The sequence below is a fragment of the Biomphalaria glabrata genome, chromosome 11 (genome assembly GCF_947242115.1).
Source record: "Biomphalaria glabrata chromosome 11, xgBioGlab47.1, whole genome shotgun sequence".
NCBI classification, from domain to species: domain Eukaryota; kingdom Metazoa; phylum Mollusca; class Gastropoda; family Planorbidae; genus Biomphalaria; species Biomphalaria glabrata.
Window position 1 is genome coordinate 9,960,755 of NC_074721.1, and position 21,847 is coordinate 9,982,601.

Below are 21,847 nucleotides of genomic sequence, written 5' to 3' on the forward strand. Positions count from 1 at the left end.
ACTCCTTAGTAAGGTTGTGACAGAGCGTCGCATGAGGTTTGCGGGACATGTTCTCCGACAAAATGAATTACGCATAATAAGAGTTGCGATGACATCCTAGTACAACTTGTCGCAACACTTTCATGGAGGTCCTCAGAGCAGGTGGGAAGAGGCGTCAGACATTGCCAGTGACAGATTTTTGTGGAAACAACTTGCCAGCAAATTTGCCTAACGGTGCGGGAGAGTCTAAGTCAGTAAGAATAACACATTATGTTTTTGAAATAAAACTTTTTAATAGCAAGATAATGCACTGTGGGTACCACATAATATGCATTTAGTTGGCTTTTAATACCACAAATAGTGCTTGGCGGTGGGGCTCCGCTCCGCACTAGGGGAGCTCTCAGCGCTCCCCCAGACCCCTTGCTGGCAAGGGTGAGGAGTCTACAATTTTTCATTAACTCCAGGAAGAACCTATTCTAGGGCACAATAAACGTCTTCCAAAAGAATGAAGGGTCAGAAAGTAATAGAGATTAATTATACACACACACACACACATACATCCATACAAAATATATATATATATATATATATATATATATATATATATATATATATATATATATATATATATATATAATTATTTTTCTTTGGGGGGGGGCGAGGGCTGATTAAAAATCCCCCTCTTCAAGATGTAGGGTAACTCAAGAGGAAGTAATCTTTTCAGAGCTTAAGCGTTATATAAAGTAGTTAGTTGGTTTCGCTTCCTATGCACTGGATCACTTGAATTAATTATTCACTAAAAATGGTCTCTCGTCCCTTGTCTCTTATCCTTTATTAATTTTTTTGCTAGTTTTTTGTACTTCCTGTTTCAAAGTGAAATACAGTTTCAAAAATCAGAATCGAACAAAAATCGTGGTTTCACTAATACTATGCGAAAGAGAATGTTTGTGCCTACTGAGCATACTTATTTTAGGATTAGTGAATATATAAATATTTTTAGTATATGAAAAAAGATCAGATTGAGAAATCTGTTCATCTGCAATGATCACTTGATTTGATATCGGTCAATCGGTGTGTATAAACAAAAGTGTTTTCATAGACAAAGTATGTAGGCTAAAAAAGACATTATAATTTCTGAAATTAAAAACAAGATTTTATCAAAATACTTTGGCAACAAAGCAGTGATGTAATGAAATTTGTAATAGATTATGACGACCCATGTGTATTGCTTGTATGTGTGGTTTTTCCAATGTTTAAAGGATATGTGTTTGAATGTCATTAAAGATAGATCGGAAACAGGCACGCAACTAACAGACAATAGAGAAAGATACAATAAAAAATAACTTACATTATGTTTATTGACATAAGAGATGAAGAAAATAGGAAGAGATTGCATCATATCTCTTAATTGAAATATTTGAGTTACGCTTTGTCTTTGAACTCTTCTGAGTGTCCTGTCGACGTCGTAGCTGGCTGTGCTTCTTGGTAGAGAGCTTGGAGCGGGTAGGGGGTAATATAGGGGGCCGCCGGTGACTCCGTATTTGTGAAGTTTCAATCCAAAGTCAATTGGGTCGGTTTTGGTCACAGTAATGCGGGCGGCAGGCTTCCTTGGACACAAAGAATACTGCAGACAGAGTTAACCGACTGTGGGCAGTATTATCAACACGAACAGTAAATTGCAATTGAAGAGGTGATCGTTGTGGTAGTACTATTAAGTAGTAGGGGCTAGTATACCTGTACGTATATGTTTCAACTATGGAATTAGTTGCATAGTAAATAAGTTCAAATTCTAATATCGCCGAATTCATCAATAGATGATGATGTCATTTGAGCTTTTTTAAGTTATTGTGTAGTAGGTACTCTCCCTTTGTCGCTTTGTGATAATTCTTTTTGATGTAGGTCCTTCGTCTTAGTTCGTCTGGTGCATTCACGCCATGACAGGAGTGGACTGGGTATCAAAATCGGCCCGGGCATTACTATATAAGCCGGCCCACAAATAAATGGCATGTCATATCATGGGAGTTGCCAGGATGTTTTGGTGAGGGGGATTTTTTTCTACCCCACCCCTTTGCAGTGTATATGTATGTAATTTATCTTCATTACATTTTGACCTTTCATTCTTTCGGGCGTTTTTTGTAGCCTAAAATACGTTATTCTTTTAATTAGTGGAAAGATAGTACACACCACCAATAACAGCTAGGGAGTCAGGGGAGCGCTGTGAGCTCCCCCAGCTGGGTTTCCAGATCCAAGCATTATTTCCATTCTTTTGAGATTTAAAAAATGCATATTGTTAGGTATCTACAGTGCAATTAGCTTGCTATTCTTCCGCTAAAAAATTCAAAACTAAATCTACATTTCACTGCACTTAATTAATGGAATCCAGCGACTGGTAGAAAATGGTAACTATAGTTTTGGTGTTGGTTGGGGAGGATAACCACAAAACTCCTTTTAGCTAAGCTTATGGGATTCGGTGACTGTAGTTAGCTTAATTTTGCTGCACTGGGGCATTAAGTAAAGTTTCCTTTTCAGACAATGAGGTCTAGACCAAGTGATGTTTTGAATCCCTTACGCCCATGTGTCATATTATAGTGTAAGTTGAATTTTCTTCAAAATATACAGTTTGTTAATGCATCAAAAACTGGCTGTATGCTTGCGTAGAATTACACAATGTATTTTATTTTTACATGCATGTAGTCTGAAAACTATAAACTATACAATAGCAGCTTTAATGAGTTTGAAACCATTTGGTATTACTTATAGATTACAGACGTTTCTTAAAAAATAAGATAGTTACGTCCTGCGCATTTTATGCGTCAATCTAGTCATGCATGTTGATCTCATGATCTGTGACTTAAAATATGCAAAGTCATTAGTTTTCCTGGCTGACTCTGGCAATCCATTCCATTAAAAGATAAGAGAATGCATAACGGTTAGAGGGGCACTTACAAGTACATTCTCAAAAAGGCAAATTGTATATGAATAAATCATGACCCATTATTTAAAATATAAATATAAATCTCCTTTCATTAAATATTGGATGTGACAGCGCTGTAGGCCAATAAATTCTTATAATTATTATAGAAATTTTCATCATTAAAAACTTCATATTATGCATAATAAGCATACTTTTGCCATTAATTATAATAGTAAAAATGATTTAAATCTATGTTGTTTTTTTAATTTAAAAAAAAAATTTAAGCCTTAAGTGTAGTAATTTTAAATGTATGTTATTAAAAAGAAACAAAAAGAAATGGTGGGAAGTTGAGTTCTAATGTAGGACTGTCAATAAAACTGCCATTCAAACGTGTTGCGACAGAAGTGCTGGACAGATTTCATATGGAGATGAAGGGCAGATTCCAAAGGCTGGAAAGAAAATGGATACCTTTGGGTTTCTTCTTGAACCAAGACACCTGTTAGATGAAGACACGCTTATGACTAACTGTGCTATTTTTCCTGTTTGTATAAGGAAATAAATGGAAAATCGCTTTTTCAATGATGTCATTGATGCACGAGCACTTTTAATTAACAAACCAGTAATACAATCACAAATAAACATATTGAGGAAACAGGCTTCATATGGGAATTACGTGTGCTCAAAGAATTGATGTAGTTGATGTTAAGGATGTCTTTGCTGCACAGAATGCACGACGTGAAGCATATCAATTGAGTTTTGTCACTTGTGCATTATTTAACTAATAAACAACGGTATTATTCATTAAAAGAGTCTTGATGATTACTTTTTGTTAAGTTTACTGATATACTGAACCAATTTGATTTGGGGCTTATATATTTTTGCGTACATTATCTCATGTCATATGTCGAATGTCAAAATGCAAGGGACCCCTAAATAGGTCAATCCCCTCGGGCCCCCAAATCCCTAGTTACGCCCCCGTGTATGGGCCTCATGGAACAAGAGAACAGTTTTGAAGGTCATGTCTCTTCTGTTGTGTCGGGTCCTGAGTTGTAATATTAGACGTTGATTTTGTCGGGATATTATATATTAGTCATCATTGTGTGATTAACTTCAACTTACAATCAGGTATTCCTATAAAACATAGTGTAGGAATGTAAATAGAATTTAAAGCATGTCTGCTAGCGAGCTGGAGAATTGACAAAGTGAGTTTGAGTTTTGAGTTTAGGCACATCGGCACAATTTAGGACATGTCGTGAAGAGATAGGCAAATAGGGGCGTGTGGAGGCAACTAAAGTGTTTTTAAAATTACAGCTGAACACAGAAACACCTAAACTAAAGAAAACTGAGGTAGTTTCCAGAGAGCTATTGAAATATAGATATAATAGAAGCTATAACAATATATATATATATATATATATATATATGGGTAGTTTCTAGAGAGCTATTGAAATATAGATATAATAGAAGCTATAACAATATATATATATAGACCGTATCTAAATGAGGTTTTAAATTTAAAAAAAACAACATAAGTCCAGAGATTTTTTAGTTTAAAACCCTGAACAGATGATTTTGACGATAAAACTTCCCTTTTGATTTAAAATCTAAAGCAAACTATAATCACTTAATTCCAAGAGCGTATTCAAGAGAGGTTACATATTTCTACCAGTGCCGGGACTCAATTAATAAAGTGCAGTGAATAGTCATCTGCCGAAATTGAAAAACACTAAATGTGGCTCAAAAATGATGGCTAAGACATATTTTAGGAGTCAGTTATAGTGATCGGGTCTAAATCAAAGATATCCTATGCCGAACTGGGAGTCTACCCGTTAGTAAGATTGTGACAGAGCGTCGCATGAGGTTTGCGGAACATGTTCTCCGACAAAATGAATTACGCATAAGAAGAGTTGCGATGACATCCTAGTACAACTTGGCGCCACACATTCATGGAGGTCCTCGGAGCAGGTGGGAAGAGGCTTCAGACATTACCAGTGACAGATTTTTGTGGAAACAGCTTGACGGCAAATGCGCCGAACGGCGCGGGAGGGTCTAAGTAAGTAAGAATAGCACATTAGGTTTTTGAAATGAAACGTTTTTATAGCATTAAAATTATTTGTAGATACCTCAGAATATGCATTTTGTTGGCTTTCAATATCAGAAATAGTGCATGGCGGCGGGGCTCCACCCCGCGCTGGGGGAGCTCCTAACGCTCCCCCAGACCCCATTGCTAGCTATGGCGGGAAGTCTACTATTTTTCCATTAACTCCAGGAAGAACCTATTCTAGGGCACAATAAAAAAATTTTTTCGCGGGTGGGGGGGGGGGAGAAAAAAATCCCCCCCCTTCAACCCCCCCCACCCGAAAAAAAATCCTGGCTACGCCCATGTAATGGATAGTGCAACTTCTCCTAACTAAGTTTAAGACTTATATGCTTCTGGAACGGAAATTAGACAGAAAAGCATGTGATAGATCACTTGATATGTCATGATATATAAATGTGACATTTGGTCATCTCCAACTTATTCGCAATGAATGGTCCTAATAACCTTTTGTTTTAGGTTAAGTTTCACGTGCGGATAAATAACTATGCGCGGATAAAAAAACAACATCTCTTCTAAATGTGTGTTCCAGAGAGCGAACAAGAGATGTAGATAGAGTTGAAGGGAAGAGAGAGCGGGCCGTTAAATTTCATTGCAACTGATACTCTAATTCACGGTATTAAAGGTTGATCGTTAAATGTGACCCGTTTATCAAATTCAATCTTTATCTATTTAATTGATTTTTTATTCATTTCAGAAGAAGGTGCACTACTAGGCACAATTAAAACTGAGAATGAAAGAACATTAATTTGGCGATTCTTTAAGAATAGAATTTTATGGAACGGACTTGATAAAATAAATAAACCCACATTTACTTGGATTGACGATAACAAACCAGAAAAAAACTTTTCGTATTATTTTCCAGGTAAAAAATAATTTTCGAACATGTTTTTAAATAAAAATATACCTCAATAAAAAGTCTAATAAATCTTTTTTTTTTAAGAACACAGTTTAATTACATAATGAGAAAATATCTTATACTTTATGATTAACAATTTTTGATGTATATATTATATAATACCTGGCAAACGAGGAAGGCACACTTCCCCAAAGAATTCTTTTTGGTACTTAAAACTAAAAAAATGCATATTTTAAGGTATCTAAAGCGCATAATCCTGCTACTCTCCTATTAAAAAAAATGCAGGTCCAAAAACCAAATCTGCTATTCACTTCACTTTAGTAATGTAGTCCAGCATCAAGAAATTAATAGCAATATTTTCGATTGAATTTTTAAATTGGACAGAGGGGCATAACCACACAGGGACGTTACTTCAAAAAAGAAGATGATTACGCCCTACGCGTCATGCATCAGTCATGCATATGACTTAAATTCTGCCAAGTCAGTGGTTTTCCTGGCTAGCTCAAGCAACCCATTCCATGCTCTAATAGCATTGGGGAAGAAAGAGTATTTGTACAAATTTGTCCTAGCATATAAGATGAGGAATGTGCATTTATCTTTGTGTCTTTCTGAGTATTTTATTAAATTTTGTTTTCGTATTTGAAGATTATGGTTCAGTGTTTTATGTATAATTGTTACTTTACTTTTGAGCCTTCTATCCTGAAGGCTTTCTACATTTAGTGATTTTACTAAATATGTTACTCTAGTAAAATGTGAATATTCGTTTGTTATGAATCTTACTGCTCTATTTTGTGTCTGTTCCAGTTTCTTAATGTTTTCTTGAGTTGAGGGGTCTCAAACATAGGATGCATATTCTATTATTGGCCTAACCAAGGTTTTAGTTTTATGTTTTTATTTGATTTATAGAAATTTCTTTTAGTAAACCCTAATGCTTTGTTAGATTTTTTGATAGCTTCATCATTATTAGGCTTAGCCAAACTAGGAAACCACCAAGTGTCTCCGATAGGTAAGTGCTTCGCACAGGACTCTAAGATAAAATTTAGAGAATAAAATGCGAAACTTGGATCCAATCTCTAGTAACAGTTTAGCTGATCATGAATCGTGTTTGAAATACATTCGTGTTAAGGGTGCTTTGATTGAGCTAGAAAATCAGTTTAGGAGGTATAACAATTTATTCGAGTCTTTGTTTCCATCAAAGCATGACAATTTGATTTTGTTGAATATATATATAGTTTACGAACGCGATTTGAACGTTACAAAATTAGCACACTGTGGAGAAACAAGTCTCTTTACGTTTAAAGGGTCTTTTAATTGTGAAGCATTTCAACATAACATATATACATGGCAGACATTATATACAGATCTCCAACCTCACTCGCTGACTTCCTCTCTTCTTGTTTACACACTCGTCAATACCCAACACTTGACCGTGTGTCACGGTTGACCACACAGTAACCGTGTCACAACAGTCCTCCCAGGGCAGAGAAAAATTTTGATCGTATGAAAATTTCATGAACCCAATAGTTTGGGTGTACATTAATAATGTTTTACATCGACAAGAAAAAACAATGACATGTAATACAATGGCATCTTCAATTATGAGAGAACTGGTAATGCCTATGACGACAAACAAATCTTAAATAATATGTTATTGCAAAGGACATTTCCAATTGAACTATCGCAGAAAGTTTTCCTGTTATATTATACAACTTATATTTTAAAAAATCCCGCATTTAGTTTTTTCCTAAGTAACGATAGTCTTTTGAATGCCAAATTGTCAGGTGAAAAATACACAATTAGTTAATACTTTATGCTACATCAAAACATCTTCCAAATTAAGGAATTGTTTACTTTGTGTTTCTTTCATACCAGTTCCTAAATGGACATTTATGACTACAATCAATGCAACAAATATAAAAAAAAAAACTAAAATAGTAGTACAAATTTCACATCTCTGAAGGAAATGAAAAAAAATTCTGGAGCGTACTGTTAATTCAATCTTGACAAGACAGATATTAAAGTTATCTTACAAGGTATTTGTTAATTTTCTCATAAGCTGATTAATGAATGAACCTATGTCCAGCGGTCCCTAGACACATCTTGTCGACACGTCAGCAATCACGTTGATTTGTCCCGAAATAGCTTTGACTGTAAAGTTGAGGTCTTGAAGATTTAAAGCTTATCTAGTAATGTTACGTCTTCATATTTGAATATTTGATGAGACTCTTTAGAGATGAGAACGACAAAATCACAGTTTATAAATAATTTAATCTTTTATAACACTGAAAACACTTTCTTGTTCATATTCCTCCATTTTGTTTTTTTCTCCCTTTTAACACGTAATCGCACCATTTCACATTTGCACTAAGATGCGCACGTAACACCCCCCCCCCCCTGTTTAACAAGTTCGATGTACATCGAACATCCAAAATACAAATCACCACATATCTTATCAGCCTATTCCAAGTTAAAAAATAATCTAACTTCTCTGTAACATAGGGAACCATAATGTAATACAAAACAAAATCATACACTATGACATATTAATACCGATACAATTCTAACATTAGATTTAACATATAACATTTATATTCACGAATTGTGACAGTAACCATCACAATGCTAATTGTTATTATGAACAATCGACACAACTATATCTTTACATATCACTATGTAATCATGCAGAATTCGTTAATACCACTCCCCGCCTATAATTCAATTCAAAACTATATCTGCTCACTAATCATTGTTGTGTAAACTCACAATTGAACAATTCTCTGTTGAATATCTACTACACTCCGTGTCAGAATTTACAAATGTACACAATAAAATAGCTTAATTCTTAACAGAATGTCAGTAGTCATGATATACTCTACACAATCTCCCCAACCTTTAAGTACAGCGTGATAATGTATATGCCACAACATTTTCTTTCCCTGGTATTATCTTGATCTCAAATTTATAGTCCATCAGTTGTAATGCCCACCTAGCAATTCTATTATTACCACATTTATTTAAATTAATGAATGCCAACTGAGCATGATCAGTCCATAATTGAAATTTAGCCCCCATCAGATAAAAACTTAGCTTTGTTATGCACCACACAATTGCCAGCCCCTCTTTTTCAATAGTTGCATAGTTTAACTCTGCAAGGGTTAGTTTCCTGCTACATAAAAAAAAACAGGGTGTGCAATTCCACTATATTCTTGCATCAAACAGCCCCCTATAGCTATGGATGAAGCATCCGTTGCCAAAATAAATTCTCTAGTACTATCGGGCAATTTTAATATTGGTTTTTCAGAAAACACCCTCTTAATCTTGTGTAGCGATCTTTGACATTTATTAGACCAAACTATAATGTTAGATTTCCCTTTCTTTGTAAGATTTGTAAGAGGTTCAATCATTTCTACCAAATTTGAAACTAATTTTCTATAAAAATTGCAAAGACCTAAAAGACTTCTAATTTGTTTTTTTGTTTTTGGTACACTAATATCCATTATTTTTGCTACTGTTTCTTCCAGTGGTGTAATTGATTCATTTTTTATCTTGTATTCCAAAAAAAAGAATTTCACTAAGTCGAATTTTTATTTTTGTTGGTTTCAATGTCTAATTGTTTTCATTGATAATAGCAAATATCTCTCTTATACTCTGTAAGTGTTCGTTCAAATCATCACTAAAGATGCAGATGTCATCTAAATAGCAAATAGTGTCTCTTCTGTGGCCCAGTATCTTTGCCATCATCCTGTTAAAAGTGGCTGGGGCATTTACTAAGCCAAAACTCATCACATTCCACTGAAGACGCCAAACGGTGTCTTAAATGCGGATAGTGGTTTAGCCTCTTCCTTTAGAGGTACTTGCCAGTATCCCCTAGAACGGTCCAACGTGGTGAAAATGTTCGCTTTTTTTTCAATTTAGTAAACATTTCCTCCGCCTGTGGCATTGGGAATGGGTCAAATTCTGTAACTTTATTTAGTTGACGGTAATCCACACACAGTCTAATGTTGCCACATTTTTTTAACCAGCACAACTTAGGTGGGAAGAGAGTTCAGACTTAGCCAGTGACAGATTTTGTGGAAACAGCTTACCAGTAAATGCGCTGAACGGCGCGGGAGGGTCTAAGTCACTAAGAATAGCACATAATGTTTTTGAAATAAAACTTTTTAATAGCAAAATAATGTACTGTAGGTACCTCAGAATATGCATTTAGTTGGCTTTCAATACCAGAAATAGTGCTTGGCGCTCCCCCAGACATTATGTTGGCAAGGGCGAGGATTCTCCATTTTTTTTACTAACTTTTGGAAGAACCTATTTTAGGGTACATTAAACTTCTTCCAAAAGAATGAAGGGTCAGAATGCAATAGTGATTAATTTCGTACACACACACACACACACACATAACTATCTATCCAAATATATATATATATATATATATATACTCACAATTAGGGGTGCACCGGATAGTCCCTCCGGCTCCGGCTTCTGCCGAATATCCGGCATTTTTTACTATCCGGTGCTATTCGGCTCCGGTCGGATATCACTACCGGATAGTAAACCGGATAGTAAAAAATACAACTATTTAACATGCATAAAGTGAACCTTGTTCCATTAATGTCTGTTTTAGAATGTATTAATGTTTATATTAAAACAAAATAATGTGCTTAAAAATAAAGCCATTATGTATATGCACCAAACATCGTTTATTATAAAGACAAGGAATGTTAATAACTTAATATAAATAGAAATGAAGTTTTACATCATAAATGCGCTTTACATACAGAGCAGCAATGGCTCACACTTTTTTCAATTCGTCTTGACCTTTGAGTAGGTTAGTTAACATGTTAAAATGCTACATTCCTTGACTCTGTCATGCTGACCAGACGTCTGTCTAGCTGTGCGGGTATATCTCCAGAGGTAGAGATGAACAACTCCCACCCCTTTTATTTGTTTAGTCCATCACATTGAGTTTTTTTTATAGGTAGGTGACCACAAGTTAAATACGATGGACGTAGGTTTAATGTCAGCGTATTGACACTCTTTAGAGGTCACACCTTTCGAGGGAACTGAGTTTGTTTATTTAGTAGTTAATCTTTATTAGGGGGGGGGGCTGGACTACAATAGCCACACCTCTAAGGTAACTAGGTGTATTTCCAGATGAACAACTCCCTCCCCCTTTTATTTGTTTAGTTCATCACATTGAGTTCATTGATTGACAGGTGACCCCAAGTCAGATACGAAGGACGTAAGCACTCTCTAGAGGTCACACGAGGGAACTATGTTTGTTTACTTAGTAGTTAATCTTAATTGGGGGGGGGGACTGGACTTCAAGCCAAACATCTACACGGGTATCCGGACAAAGAGTTTGCGTATTTGGAGAAAAATGTTAATCAAGTGGTTGGGCTATAGGCCACACCTTTTCAAGTGTGCCGAGTTACTTGAACATAAATCTCAATTAGTAAGCTGGACTAAAGATCACACACACCTAAGCGAGTGACCTTTAGCTACACAGAACACAAACCGCGAGATTATATAGCCCAGTAAGCCAGTAACTAATTATTTTGTAGAAGACACGACCAGGGCTATCTTTAAATGGAGAGCTAAACACCCCCTACTCTTTATTTTATTTCTTTGGTCCTTGAGACCCAATTTATTGATAGACATTGACCATTTTAAGCCAGAATGAAAAAACGCTACGTGCTAACAAAGGATATTACACTGTCAATAAATATTAAGGTTAAATAATTTTTCTAACGTGTTAACTTGAATATTACTCATGCAGTTAAGTGTCTTGATTTGATAACAATATTCTTAATAATTTGTGATAGTCAATTAACTCCTTGTTATTATTATTTTTATTTTTGTTTACTTAAGACGCGTACTTAGCCACCGTGTATCAGGCTAGGACGACTTTTACACCTGACTGTCCTGACATCCATAGGCTTACTATGGTTCCCTTTTGTAACAGTTACTGAAACCACGAATAAAATAATTAATAAGTATTAATTAAGGAAGATGTTTCTAACATACCTTCTTTGCATTTAATGTTTCTTACGTACGTTCTTTGCACAATAAAATAAAACAAAGATGTGCATGTTTGCGTGCGTATTTTTGCCTTGTATTAAAATCTTTACAAAGAAAGCTAATTTCATTGTTTAATTCTTTTGAGTTAATAATAACGGAAAACCTTACAGTAAATTTTAAAATCGCATAAAATAAGTTGAATAATAGTACCGCAGTTAGATCTAGCAAACAAAGAAACAATATGCTGGAGCGTAAAAAAAAAACAACCCTTGACCTCTAACTAGTGGACGGGTGACTGACCATGCCAATGTGTTATCTTTTTTGACTCTATTGCGTGCGTATGCTCAACGAAAAAAACAATGCTTGATGGTTAACACAAACAACTATACACACTACACTAGGACTACATGTTTAGGCTCACTATGTATATCTGACCAGGTTGTTGCTCTGAAATGCATGAACACATACATCCGACCACTATACAAGGCAGATCGCAATTTACTTATGAGAGATTTACATTAGTAATTAGTTAAATATATACTAATATTATTTACATTGACCTTCCTACACACATCCTTTACAGTTGTTGGCATCGTACATACACACAGACACACTCATGCTATACAGATTTTTAGAAATACTGTTGAGTTTGAATAAATCAACCAGTAACAGAGTTTAAAACAATAAGGTATATAAAAGGAAATAAAAATAAAACCAACCAATATAGGTATGTTATTTAACAGTTTCGTAAAATGTTCAGCAACACAAGCTATTAACAAGACACTTAGGTATCCGGCTCCGGCTCCGGCCCCGGCCGAATATCAAATTTTACTATCCGGTCATATCCGGCTCCGGCCGGATATCAAAAAGTACTATCCGGTGCACCCCTACTCACAATACAAGCATGAGGTAATTTCAATTACCTACAATTAGCTAATAAAAGCAATACATGAGTTAAAGTCTAAGCCACAGCCAACACAGGTCAGGCTAGACTACAATAAACATAAGCTAGATCTAGATAATAGTAGATAAGACTAAACAAGCCGCCAAGACAGCGATGCTTAGGCCGCTGCCATTTTTTACATTAAAAAGTAGGACAAATTGCCAATTTAATAGAGTGGTTATCCTAACAATAAAATATTAATAAAAATACACAGGAAACATAAGATAATAAAATATTTACACATAGACATAGTGTAGGAAAGCAAAAGCATTAAAGATGGGCCAAGGGGGTGACGCTACCCAAGTCTAAGGAATTTCCAGTTCCATCAGAGGTAATCAGGGCTAATTAACTAGCGAGTCATGCCACTACACTAATCAGTCTACATCTACACTATAGCAATAGACGTAGGAACAATTAACACACATCTAACTAAAGAAAGTAAAAATAAAAACATTTTCCAACTTACAGGCGTCCCAGCTGAAATTACACTACACAAAAATAACTTTATACAGGCACCACTGTCAGCACTGACCACTGGTCAAGACAAAAGAGAGCTTAACGTGGTACCGGAGCTAGCTATAACTGGTCAGCGCGAACATATTGGAGAGCATGACGTCACGCTAATTTTCTAAAACTAAACTGGACTACCGATTTCCCTAATTTGTACCTAGCCGTACACAACAATAAAATCTAGCAAATTACTAAAGACACGGACTACACAACATTATATACCAAATTAAACAGCATTAAAAAGAGAATCTTAAAATTTAAATCCTACAAAAATACAAAAAGGAAGATACAATTTTTTTTTTGTATTCTAAACTCATATGGGGGCTCTATACCGTTTACAGACCTGCACATAAACTGAAGTTAAAAAAACAACAACCAATCTAACACTAATGCCTAAGACAAAAATAAGTAGAACTAACCAGGGACAAAAAATAGGAAAGAACATCCACAGCTCTAAGACTAGTTAACTATTTTAAAAACTACTTTTCCTCTACGAGTAAAACACAAATAACAGAAAAAGACTAAAACTAGCAGAAAGTTATAAATAGTGGACATTACAAAATACTCAGCACTGAACTATATAAACTAAAAAGACACTAAATTACAATCATCAAAGTCCTGGCCTATATTTCTTCTTCTTCTTCTAGCCAGCTTTATTGCTGCTGAGCTGTGAGCTCTTTTGCAGCCTGTGCCAATGAAAAAAAATGTGCTGTTTTCTTCAGTTGTTCAGCACTACCGTACAGGGTGTTGGTTATGTTGGGCTGTAGTGGAAGTAGGGTCTGCCTAGGGTAGATTAAGGAGGGGCATTCAAAATGGATATGGTTTACGGTTTCAAAGGGGTGGGCGCAATGTCAGCAAAGGGGGAGTTGTGTGGATTTTATTTTGTTCAGGTGGTAATTTAATAGTGGTGTGTGTCCTGTTCTTAGATGGAAGATTGTAGATTGTTCTTTGCGGGGGAGGAAGTTAATACTGTCCAGTTTGTTAGGCGTAGTCATTTCTCTGTACATGGCTCTGCCTGTGTTTCCTGATGCCCATTGATTGAGCCACTCCTCTTTGTGATTGTTGACTAACATTGACCTTAGGGTGAGGAAGTTAACAGGTCTATCTGGTTGTTATATAGATGAACCTGCCTTTGATAGCTTATCTGCCTTTTCATTTCCCATGATGCCAATGTGTTCAGGGATCCACTGTAGTGTGATATTGATATTTAATTTTGATATCATCTGGTGAATTATCACAATGAATGTTGTCAACTCTCTTAGTTTTTTTTTGAGGTGCTGCTGTTAAGTGTTTGCAGAGTAGATTGGGAGTCTGTAAAGACAACAATATCTGGTGGTGACTTTTCTTTGTTTATTTCCATTTTCCATGATTTTGAATATGTGGAGATAGTTGTGAGGGCTCTATTTAGTTTGGATCTAGTCAGCACTGGATATTTCTCTGTAGTCCAAATTAAAAGGTCGTCTGCATAAAGTGCCTTATTGACCTAAATGAGGTCCGGGAGGTCATTCATGAAGATTAGAAATAGAGTGCAGCTAAGGGCTGAACCTTGTGGTAGTCCTTCTTCCAAATTTTTTTTTACTAGAGATGGCACCTTCGAATTGGTTTTGGATGGTTCTGTTTTTTTAAGAATGCCCTGATCTAGCTGTACATTTTTTCCATGGATGCCCATTTTTTTCATCTTCAAAAATAGACCTTTTCTCCACACTCTATCATAGGCTTGCTGCAAATCTATAAATACTGCTGTAGTGTGCTTGTTTTCATGACACCCTTCTACTATGTCCTGGATAAAACGAAAGAGGTGGTCTTCTGTTCTACTTGCTCTCCTGAAGCCAGCTTGTGCATTGTGGAGAGAGCAAGTACTTTCTTCTAGCCACCAATAAAGTCGGTTATTGATCTTTTTTTCTGCCATTTTGCCAATGTTGGATGATAGAGATATTGGTCTATAATTTTTGGGTCTCCAGTTGGTTTATTTTTTTTAAATGGGTATTATGTTTGCGGTTCTCCATTCCTGTGATATGTCTCCAGTTTTTCATGTATGGTTGATAAAGTTAAGTATACAGTTTTGGGCCTGTTGTCCTAGTCCCCGAATCATTTCATTTGTTATTTTATCGGGTCCAAGGAATTTTGTTGACTTGAGGCTTTTTATGGCAGTATTGAGCTCAAGTAGAGTGAAGGGAGTGTCAAAGATCTGACAGTTTAATGTTGGAGCTTTTTCTTCTTTCTTTAAGATATTACTAAAGGCCTGGTCCAGTTGTTTTCTTGGCTTTGACTTTTTAATGCTGGCAAAATATTTATTGAAGGTTTCAGCCTTTTTAAGGTTTTCTGTTATTATGTCGTCAGTGCCTTTTATAGGTTGGGGGTTTGTTATTTGTTTTTTTCCTGCTAGCCAGTGCAGAAGGGTCCTTTCGACCATCCTTGTTTAGATCTAGTTGTTCGAATGTTGTGGTCCACTTTTTCTTTTTTTCTGTTTTAATGTTGTATCTTATAAGCTCTGTCAATTTGTTTTACGTTGTCTTATAGTCTTCTTGGCCATGTTTCTTTCTTTTACTAATTTATTTTTAGGTTGAATTGACGTCTGTCTCAATTATGCTTGATAGTCTTGTGTCTGTTTCTTGTGAAAAAGCAGCCCAGTTAGCTATTTATAGTTCCATCTAGTTGTTTTGCTGGATTGGTATCTACCTGGCGTTCCAATATTGAGGAGTATAGGCCTGTGGTCACTACCTTTGTCTTTAAGTACTGTTATTTTAGAAGAGTCGGTAATGTCTGTAGAGATAAAAGTTAGGTCAGGTCTGCTAGTTGTGTTGTGTGCTCTGTGGAGGAAAGTTGGAGGTGTAGTTTTGTTTTGCAGAAGGTATAGGTTAGAGGCATTTGTTACATCCTATATCTCTTTGCCACGCTTGTTGTAGTGTTGAAGGTGTGTGTGCATTGAAGTCGCCAGCTATTATTGTCCTTGTGTAGTGTGGTAGTTGTATGTCTATTTCAGCCCTTTTAAGGTTTTCTGTTATTATGTCGTCAGTGCCTTTTATAGGTTGGCCTTTATAAATTACAAATTAAAATAAAGATAAAATTAGGTCAAAATTAAATCTAGGAGCGCCAGCTCACGTGTAGGTCACAGCTGAGGCTGCGTAGACACGGTAAATACTGCATTCCCCATTTGATTTATAGACATTTCTTTTAATAAACCCTAATGCTTTGTTTGATTTTTTTATAGTTTCATAGCTGTAGCGGCTTTAGTGGCTGGCAAGTGGGGGCAACTGCAACAGGCCCCGCGCCTAAGGTGGGCCCCGCGTAAGGAGATTTACTTGTCACTGTCAGGTTAAAAAAAGTTCTCATAAACTAAAACTTGTTGCTCAATGTTACTGGGCATGTATATAATACCAATTACCTTTTAAGCTCTTAACATGACATTTTTGGTTTCGAAAGACTTTTCATTTTCAAATAAGACATCATCTTATGACATGTACATTCTAAGCGGCTATCATTGTTTAACAATTTACATTTGCATAAAAAATGACTAAAACAATTAAACTAACAAACAAAATAACAGCGCATTTCTTGGGAGAAAAGAGAAACTTTATGCGCAGAACAACGGTCAATTTCGAAGCTTGGTTAGAACGCTTGACAAAATTGGCCTTACCATGCAAGAACTTCGACGATTAAAACGCCAAAGCTCACGGCCAGTACCTCGGATATAGGAATCAAAACAAACGAGTTTATGGACCTGATGGCATATTTTCCAGTCATCATTGATTGCTTGACTGATGTTAACCACAATAAACAGATGTCTTTTACAAAGCAGTTTGTGGACAGATTCAGAAGTTAAGCTGGAGAACATTTCGAGTGTATGTAGTTTAAAGGCCAATAGTACAGTAATTATGTAAGTAAGTATGTTTAGTAATAAAAAAGGCTTTCAGTGTTAGTGGCGGACGATCCTGTTAGCCTGACATGGTACGATATATCTAGTCTGCCCTATATACAGCGCTTGGCCCGCCTTTAACATTCGCCAAGGGCCCCTCGCACTGCTAAGGCCGCCTCTGTTTCATAGATATGTGGCTTCCGTGACAGTTTTTCATTTATTATAGCACATAGGTGTTTTCCGTTTTTAGTCTGTGTTACAGGTTTACCATAAATAGAAAAGTGAATTTTCTTTTTATGTTACAATCCCGCAACGCACACCGACATCCAAGATTGTGACTAGACTAGGAAGGTTGTTGACATTAGAGAAGAGAGAAAGATTTCCGCCCAAGTCGAGAGCCGAGATGAAGATGCTGTGCTCAAGGTAGATGTCCTATATGTTTTTCTCCATGTAAATAAACATCTATGTCTCGTTGAGTCGTCTACCTTCAGTTATTACATTTGTGTCTGGAAGTGAGATTATACGCTACTCAGCGAGAGGATGTAGGATTCGATCACATTGGCATCACATTGGCATCTTAGGAACAACTAGACCAACTCTCGATTAAAGATCTAAGGCAGGAACTTAGTTATAGCTTGGTGGTAGTAAGGAGGCCCTTACAGCTCGTCTCTGGCAAGCCCTGATCGATAAAGAAGAAAATCTGGAGACCTGTCTATTTGAAATTGAGCCGGAGATTATTGAACTCATCGGCAAGTTACATGAAGATATTGATGCAATGCATGAACAAATTAACAGGATTTGGAACAAGGTAATAGAAAGTGTATTGCAAGTGTAAGGACAAAACTAATTCGATAAAATGGTGACTCAAGCAAAAGGTATAATAAATTCTCCGGAGAAAGAGAATTGCTTGTAGACTCGTTGGTGAAATGGTTGCATGGTCAGGACTGTGGCTGCATAGACAATAGTGATGGAGATGCTGGGGATTGGAGCGTGTTTTAATGTGTTGTGGGCAAGTTTTGTGGATGTGACTTTAAAGAAGAGAAACGTGACAACGATTGTTACTGCGAATTCAACGGGATGTACCGAATCGAACGGAAGGAAAAATGAAAAAACTACAGAAGTCTGTTACGTGCCTAAAGATTTTGTATCGGTTGTACCTTTGACGAATACCTTAATGAGCAGGACAGATCAAAACAACGTTGGTTCTGCGTCCAAGCCTGTTGCTATGAACCTTAAAGGCCTCTGCCTATCTGCCGTGCTTATGACGAAAATTTGAGGCTCGACAATTGCTCAAAGAGGTTAAGCATGAACTGTACGTGCGGTGCATCACACAGAGAATTTAGATGCCAAGAAAACCACCAACAAAGTATGTGTACTTCTGCCATCATCAACAACATTGGCATAGACTAATGTCAGTCAATTCAGGTTAAATCTGAGCTGGCAAGAGGAAGACATCCGAAACTTGAACACGAAGAGACCTATCTCCTGGACGCGAGACTTTTAGCTGAGGATGATTGAGGCGCATTGGGCTTTCTTTGCAACATGGCTGCATGTGAACCTGCAGCTCCCATTAGAGGCGTCTGTCGGGAGGGTCTGCTAAAACAGCGTGTCTAATCAGCGACTTTACTGAAGAAAGTAGTGCTCGACACTATCTCGTTCTGTGTGAAACGGCCACGTCAGCGTCTCAACAACAGCCTGGTCAACTGGAAAAGAGAAAGTGGCACCAAAGAAAAACAGTGCGGATGGCTTCATGGGAAACACACTACGTGTGCCTTTGGCTCCCACCGATCGACATCCATCTGAACTGTTAAACCGTTACTGCAATGTTTCTTTATGGGACAAAAAGTGCTTAGAAGTGGGCAATGTTATAATCCCGCCACGCACACCGCCAATTAAAATAGTGCAAAAGGTGTAAACTATTAGTGATTAGACTAAGAAGGTTGTTGACATTAGAAAAGAGAGAGCGATTTCCGCTGAAGTCGAGAGCCGAGATGAAGATGATGTGCTTAAGGCAGATGTCCTATATGTTTGCCTTGTCTCTTTGTAAATAAGCACCTATACCTTGTTGAGTTGCTTTCATTCAGTTTTTACAGTTGCTCTAAATAGCTGAAATTTTTCTGTGTAGAAATATACGATACAATTTGATCCCCCTTTCTGTAATTCATCTAATTATTCTCTTTGTAAAATAACTGTATCTTTTGTTGTTTATAGTAATTGTCTGCAAATATTCTGACTTTTTTTCCATGAACTAATGCAATTAACTAAATCATTCATTTAAGTAAATTAAAAATACTTATTTACCTAAGACTATTCCTTAAGCACTGGCTGATACGGAGGTGGGGCGCGGGTGGTAGGGGCGCTCGCTCCTCCCGAAGAGGGGGCAGATGAATTTTAGTAAAAAAGTCACACAATTTGTATAGGAATTACTTATGTTAATAATATATACTAATTATTTATATTGCAACCTATTTTTTTTTAGATTATTTCTCTAGTATGTTGGCCGATTTAGTGGGGTGAGAGAATCAATCCCCACACACACACACCATAAACGGCTCGTGAAGTAATCATGTACGTAGTTAAGAATGATAAAATTGCAAACACATTTTTATTTTCTAATACAAACTCTTAATTTTCACTTATCCATATTCCAACCCAAACTGGGCACTGTGAAATCCGTTTCACATAGGGCCCTGCAATGGTGAAGTCCGGCCCTGCTTTTTCATGACGCCCTTTTTTTCCGCTCAAAAGCTACGTAGGGTAACTATGGTTAAACTTGTAGAAGTAAAAGAGTTATCTTTCCATGACATTCGGTGGTGTCAGGCATGGATGGGTCACTAAGATATTTAAATATTGAGAATATTCTTTAATTAAAAAAAAAAAATTAGAAGATATTTGAACATAAATAGAAATTCTATTCTATATTCCATTGTTTTAGATTGTTGTTTTTTTTTACTTATAATTAGATATTAATAAATAGGAATGCATTTTAAGAAAATCCATATAGTTAATATATTATAGCTTTTATAAAGCGCTACTTTCATGCTTATAGCATGCTCAGAGCGCTTTTGGTCCAATCTCATTTGTGGACCGTTTGGGGAGGGGGTATTTAGAAGTTGGTTTTCCGCGCTCAGTAAACACAACTCTGCCCGAGTCGGGTGTCGAACCTCGGGCCCCCTTCTAGGTAGCCAAGCCAAGCCAAGTTCAAGCGCACTTGGCCTCTCGACCACGCTAATAAGAAATTGGTATTAAAAAGTTTTTATGTATAAATAATGTATCTTCATTATGTATAAATAATGTATCTTCATTAGATGTTCCAGCATCACAAGACCTAAGAGCATTACCGGATTGCTCTACATTAGAGACTTTAACTGATGACAAATTCCATTTTTTTACTAAACCATGTTTTGTGAAATTTTCATACATCTGTGAAATACGCTAACATTTAAAAAAAAAATATTGTCTGTTAAAAAATCTTGAAAATTAAAAATATACTTTTTCCTAACCTTAAAAATATTTGTATAACTCAAGTAATAAATTGAGTCAGTTTTAATTATCATTTTTTTTAAATGTCCAATTTAGTAAAGTTTTTACTTAATTTTGTTTGGTCAATGCAGAAATATCATCTATCAACATGCAATATACAGCCAACCTGTACACTATCTTGCATATGCATATGACATAGCCTCATTGGGTAAAGACACCTCTAACATTGCTAGAACTTTCAAACAAACTGTAAGAAGTATCTCGACCAGCAGGTCTTAAAATAAATAACAATAAAACCAAGAATGTTATGATGTCAAAAGAAAATTCGACAGAAAATCAGTTCATTAAAATTAATAGCCACAAGTTAAAAAATGTACAAACATTTAAATATTTAGGAAGCAAGATATATTCCAACAATGATCAATGTTAGAAGTAAAGAAACGCCTAGGGGAAAAGTAACAAATCTTTCTATAACACACAACACATAATTATAAGCAAACTTACATCTAAGAAAACCATTTACAAAACCATCATCAGACTTGTAGTGATATGCAAGCAAAACCTGGAAAGCTTGATGCTGACAAAAAAATAATAAAAGAAAAAAAAATCTGCTAAATATTTTAGAAAGAAAAACGTATGGTGCCAATCATGAGAAAACTGGATGGAGGATTCGCACCAACTAAGAAATATACTAATTATATGAAGACCCATACATAGTGACCGAAATAGAAAGGAACAGAAAAAGTTGGGTAGGTCACCTCGAAAGAATGCCAGAGAACAGAGGAGCAAAGATTCAAAAATTGTTTACAGGCAAAAACTAAAATGTAGGCGTTCCAAAAGCAGACCACGAGTTTGGTGGCTTAATGACTTGATGACGTGGAAGCAGATCTACAACAGCTTAGAGTCCACACATGGTTAGATCAGAATGAAGAGATGTGCTAAAGCAGGCCAGGGACCTGTGCTGTAGCACCACTGGGATGAATGGATGGATGTAATGTTGAGCTAGTCTACGCCGTTTGGATTCTAAGTGATCTGTGAGCTACTTTATACTAATCTAGGTTGCCCTATATTCTATAGAAACTATTGCTAGCATACTATTTTCCCCCCAATCTTGCTTGCAACAAACAGCAATGAAGCAAGTTACAAGATATTACATCTCTTTCCATAGATAAATTACTGAAAACCAA

General features: G+C 36.2%; 2 protein-coding genes across 8 annotated transcripts in view; one reads left to right on the plus strand and one right to left on the minus strand.

The window, feature by feature from the left end:
* The window catches only part of LOC129921758 (C-type lectin domain family 4 member E-like), a 38,181-nt gene extending 17,511 nt beyond the window's left edge, over positions 1 to 20,670 (plus strand). For 3 of the 7 annotated variants that reach the window (XM_056004468.1, XM_056004467.1, XM_056004464.1), the window contains 2 exons: positions 5,689 to 5,856; positions 20,486 to 20,670. In XM_056004468.1, the coding sequence (XP_055860443.1) occupies positions 5,689 to 5,856; positions 20,486 to 20,616 (299 nt within the window). In that variant the 3' untranslated portion in view covers positions 20,617 to 20,670. Of the gene's footprint in view, positions 1 to 2,508; positions 2,570 to 5,688; positions 5,857 to 7,722; positions 7,884 to 19,656; positions 19,986 to 20,485 lie in introns of those variants that run through there. The other 4 variants (XR_008773721.1, XR_008773720.1, XM_056004465.1 and 1 more) reach the window with 4 other exon arrangements.
* The window catches only part of LOC129921611 (mucin-2-like), a 361,373-nt gene that overhangs the window by 208,386 nt on the left and 131,140 nt on the right, over positions 1 to 21,847 (minus strand). The window lies entirely within an intron of this gene.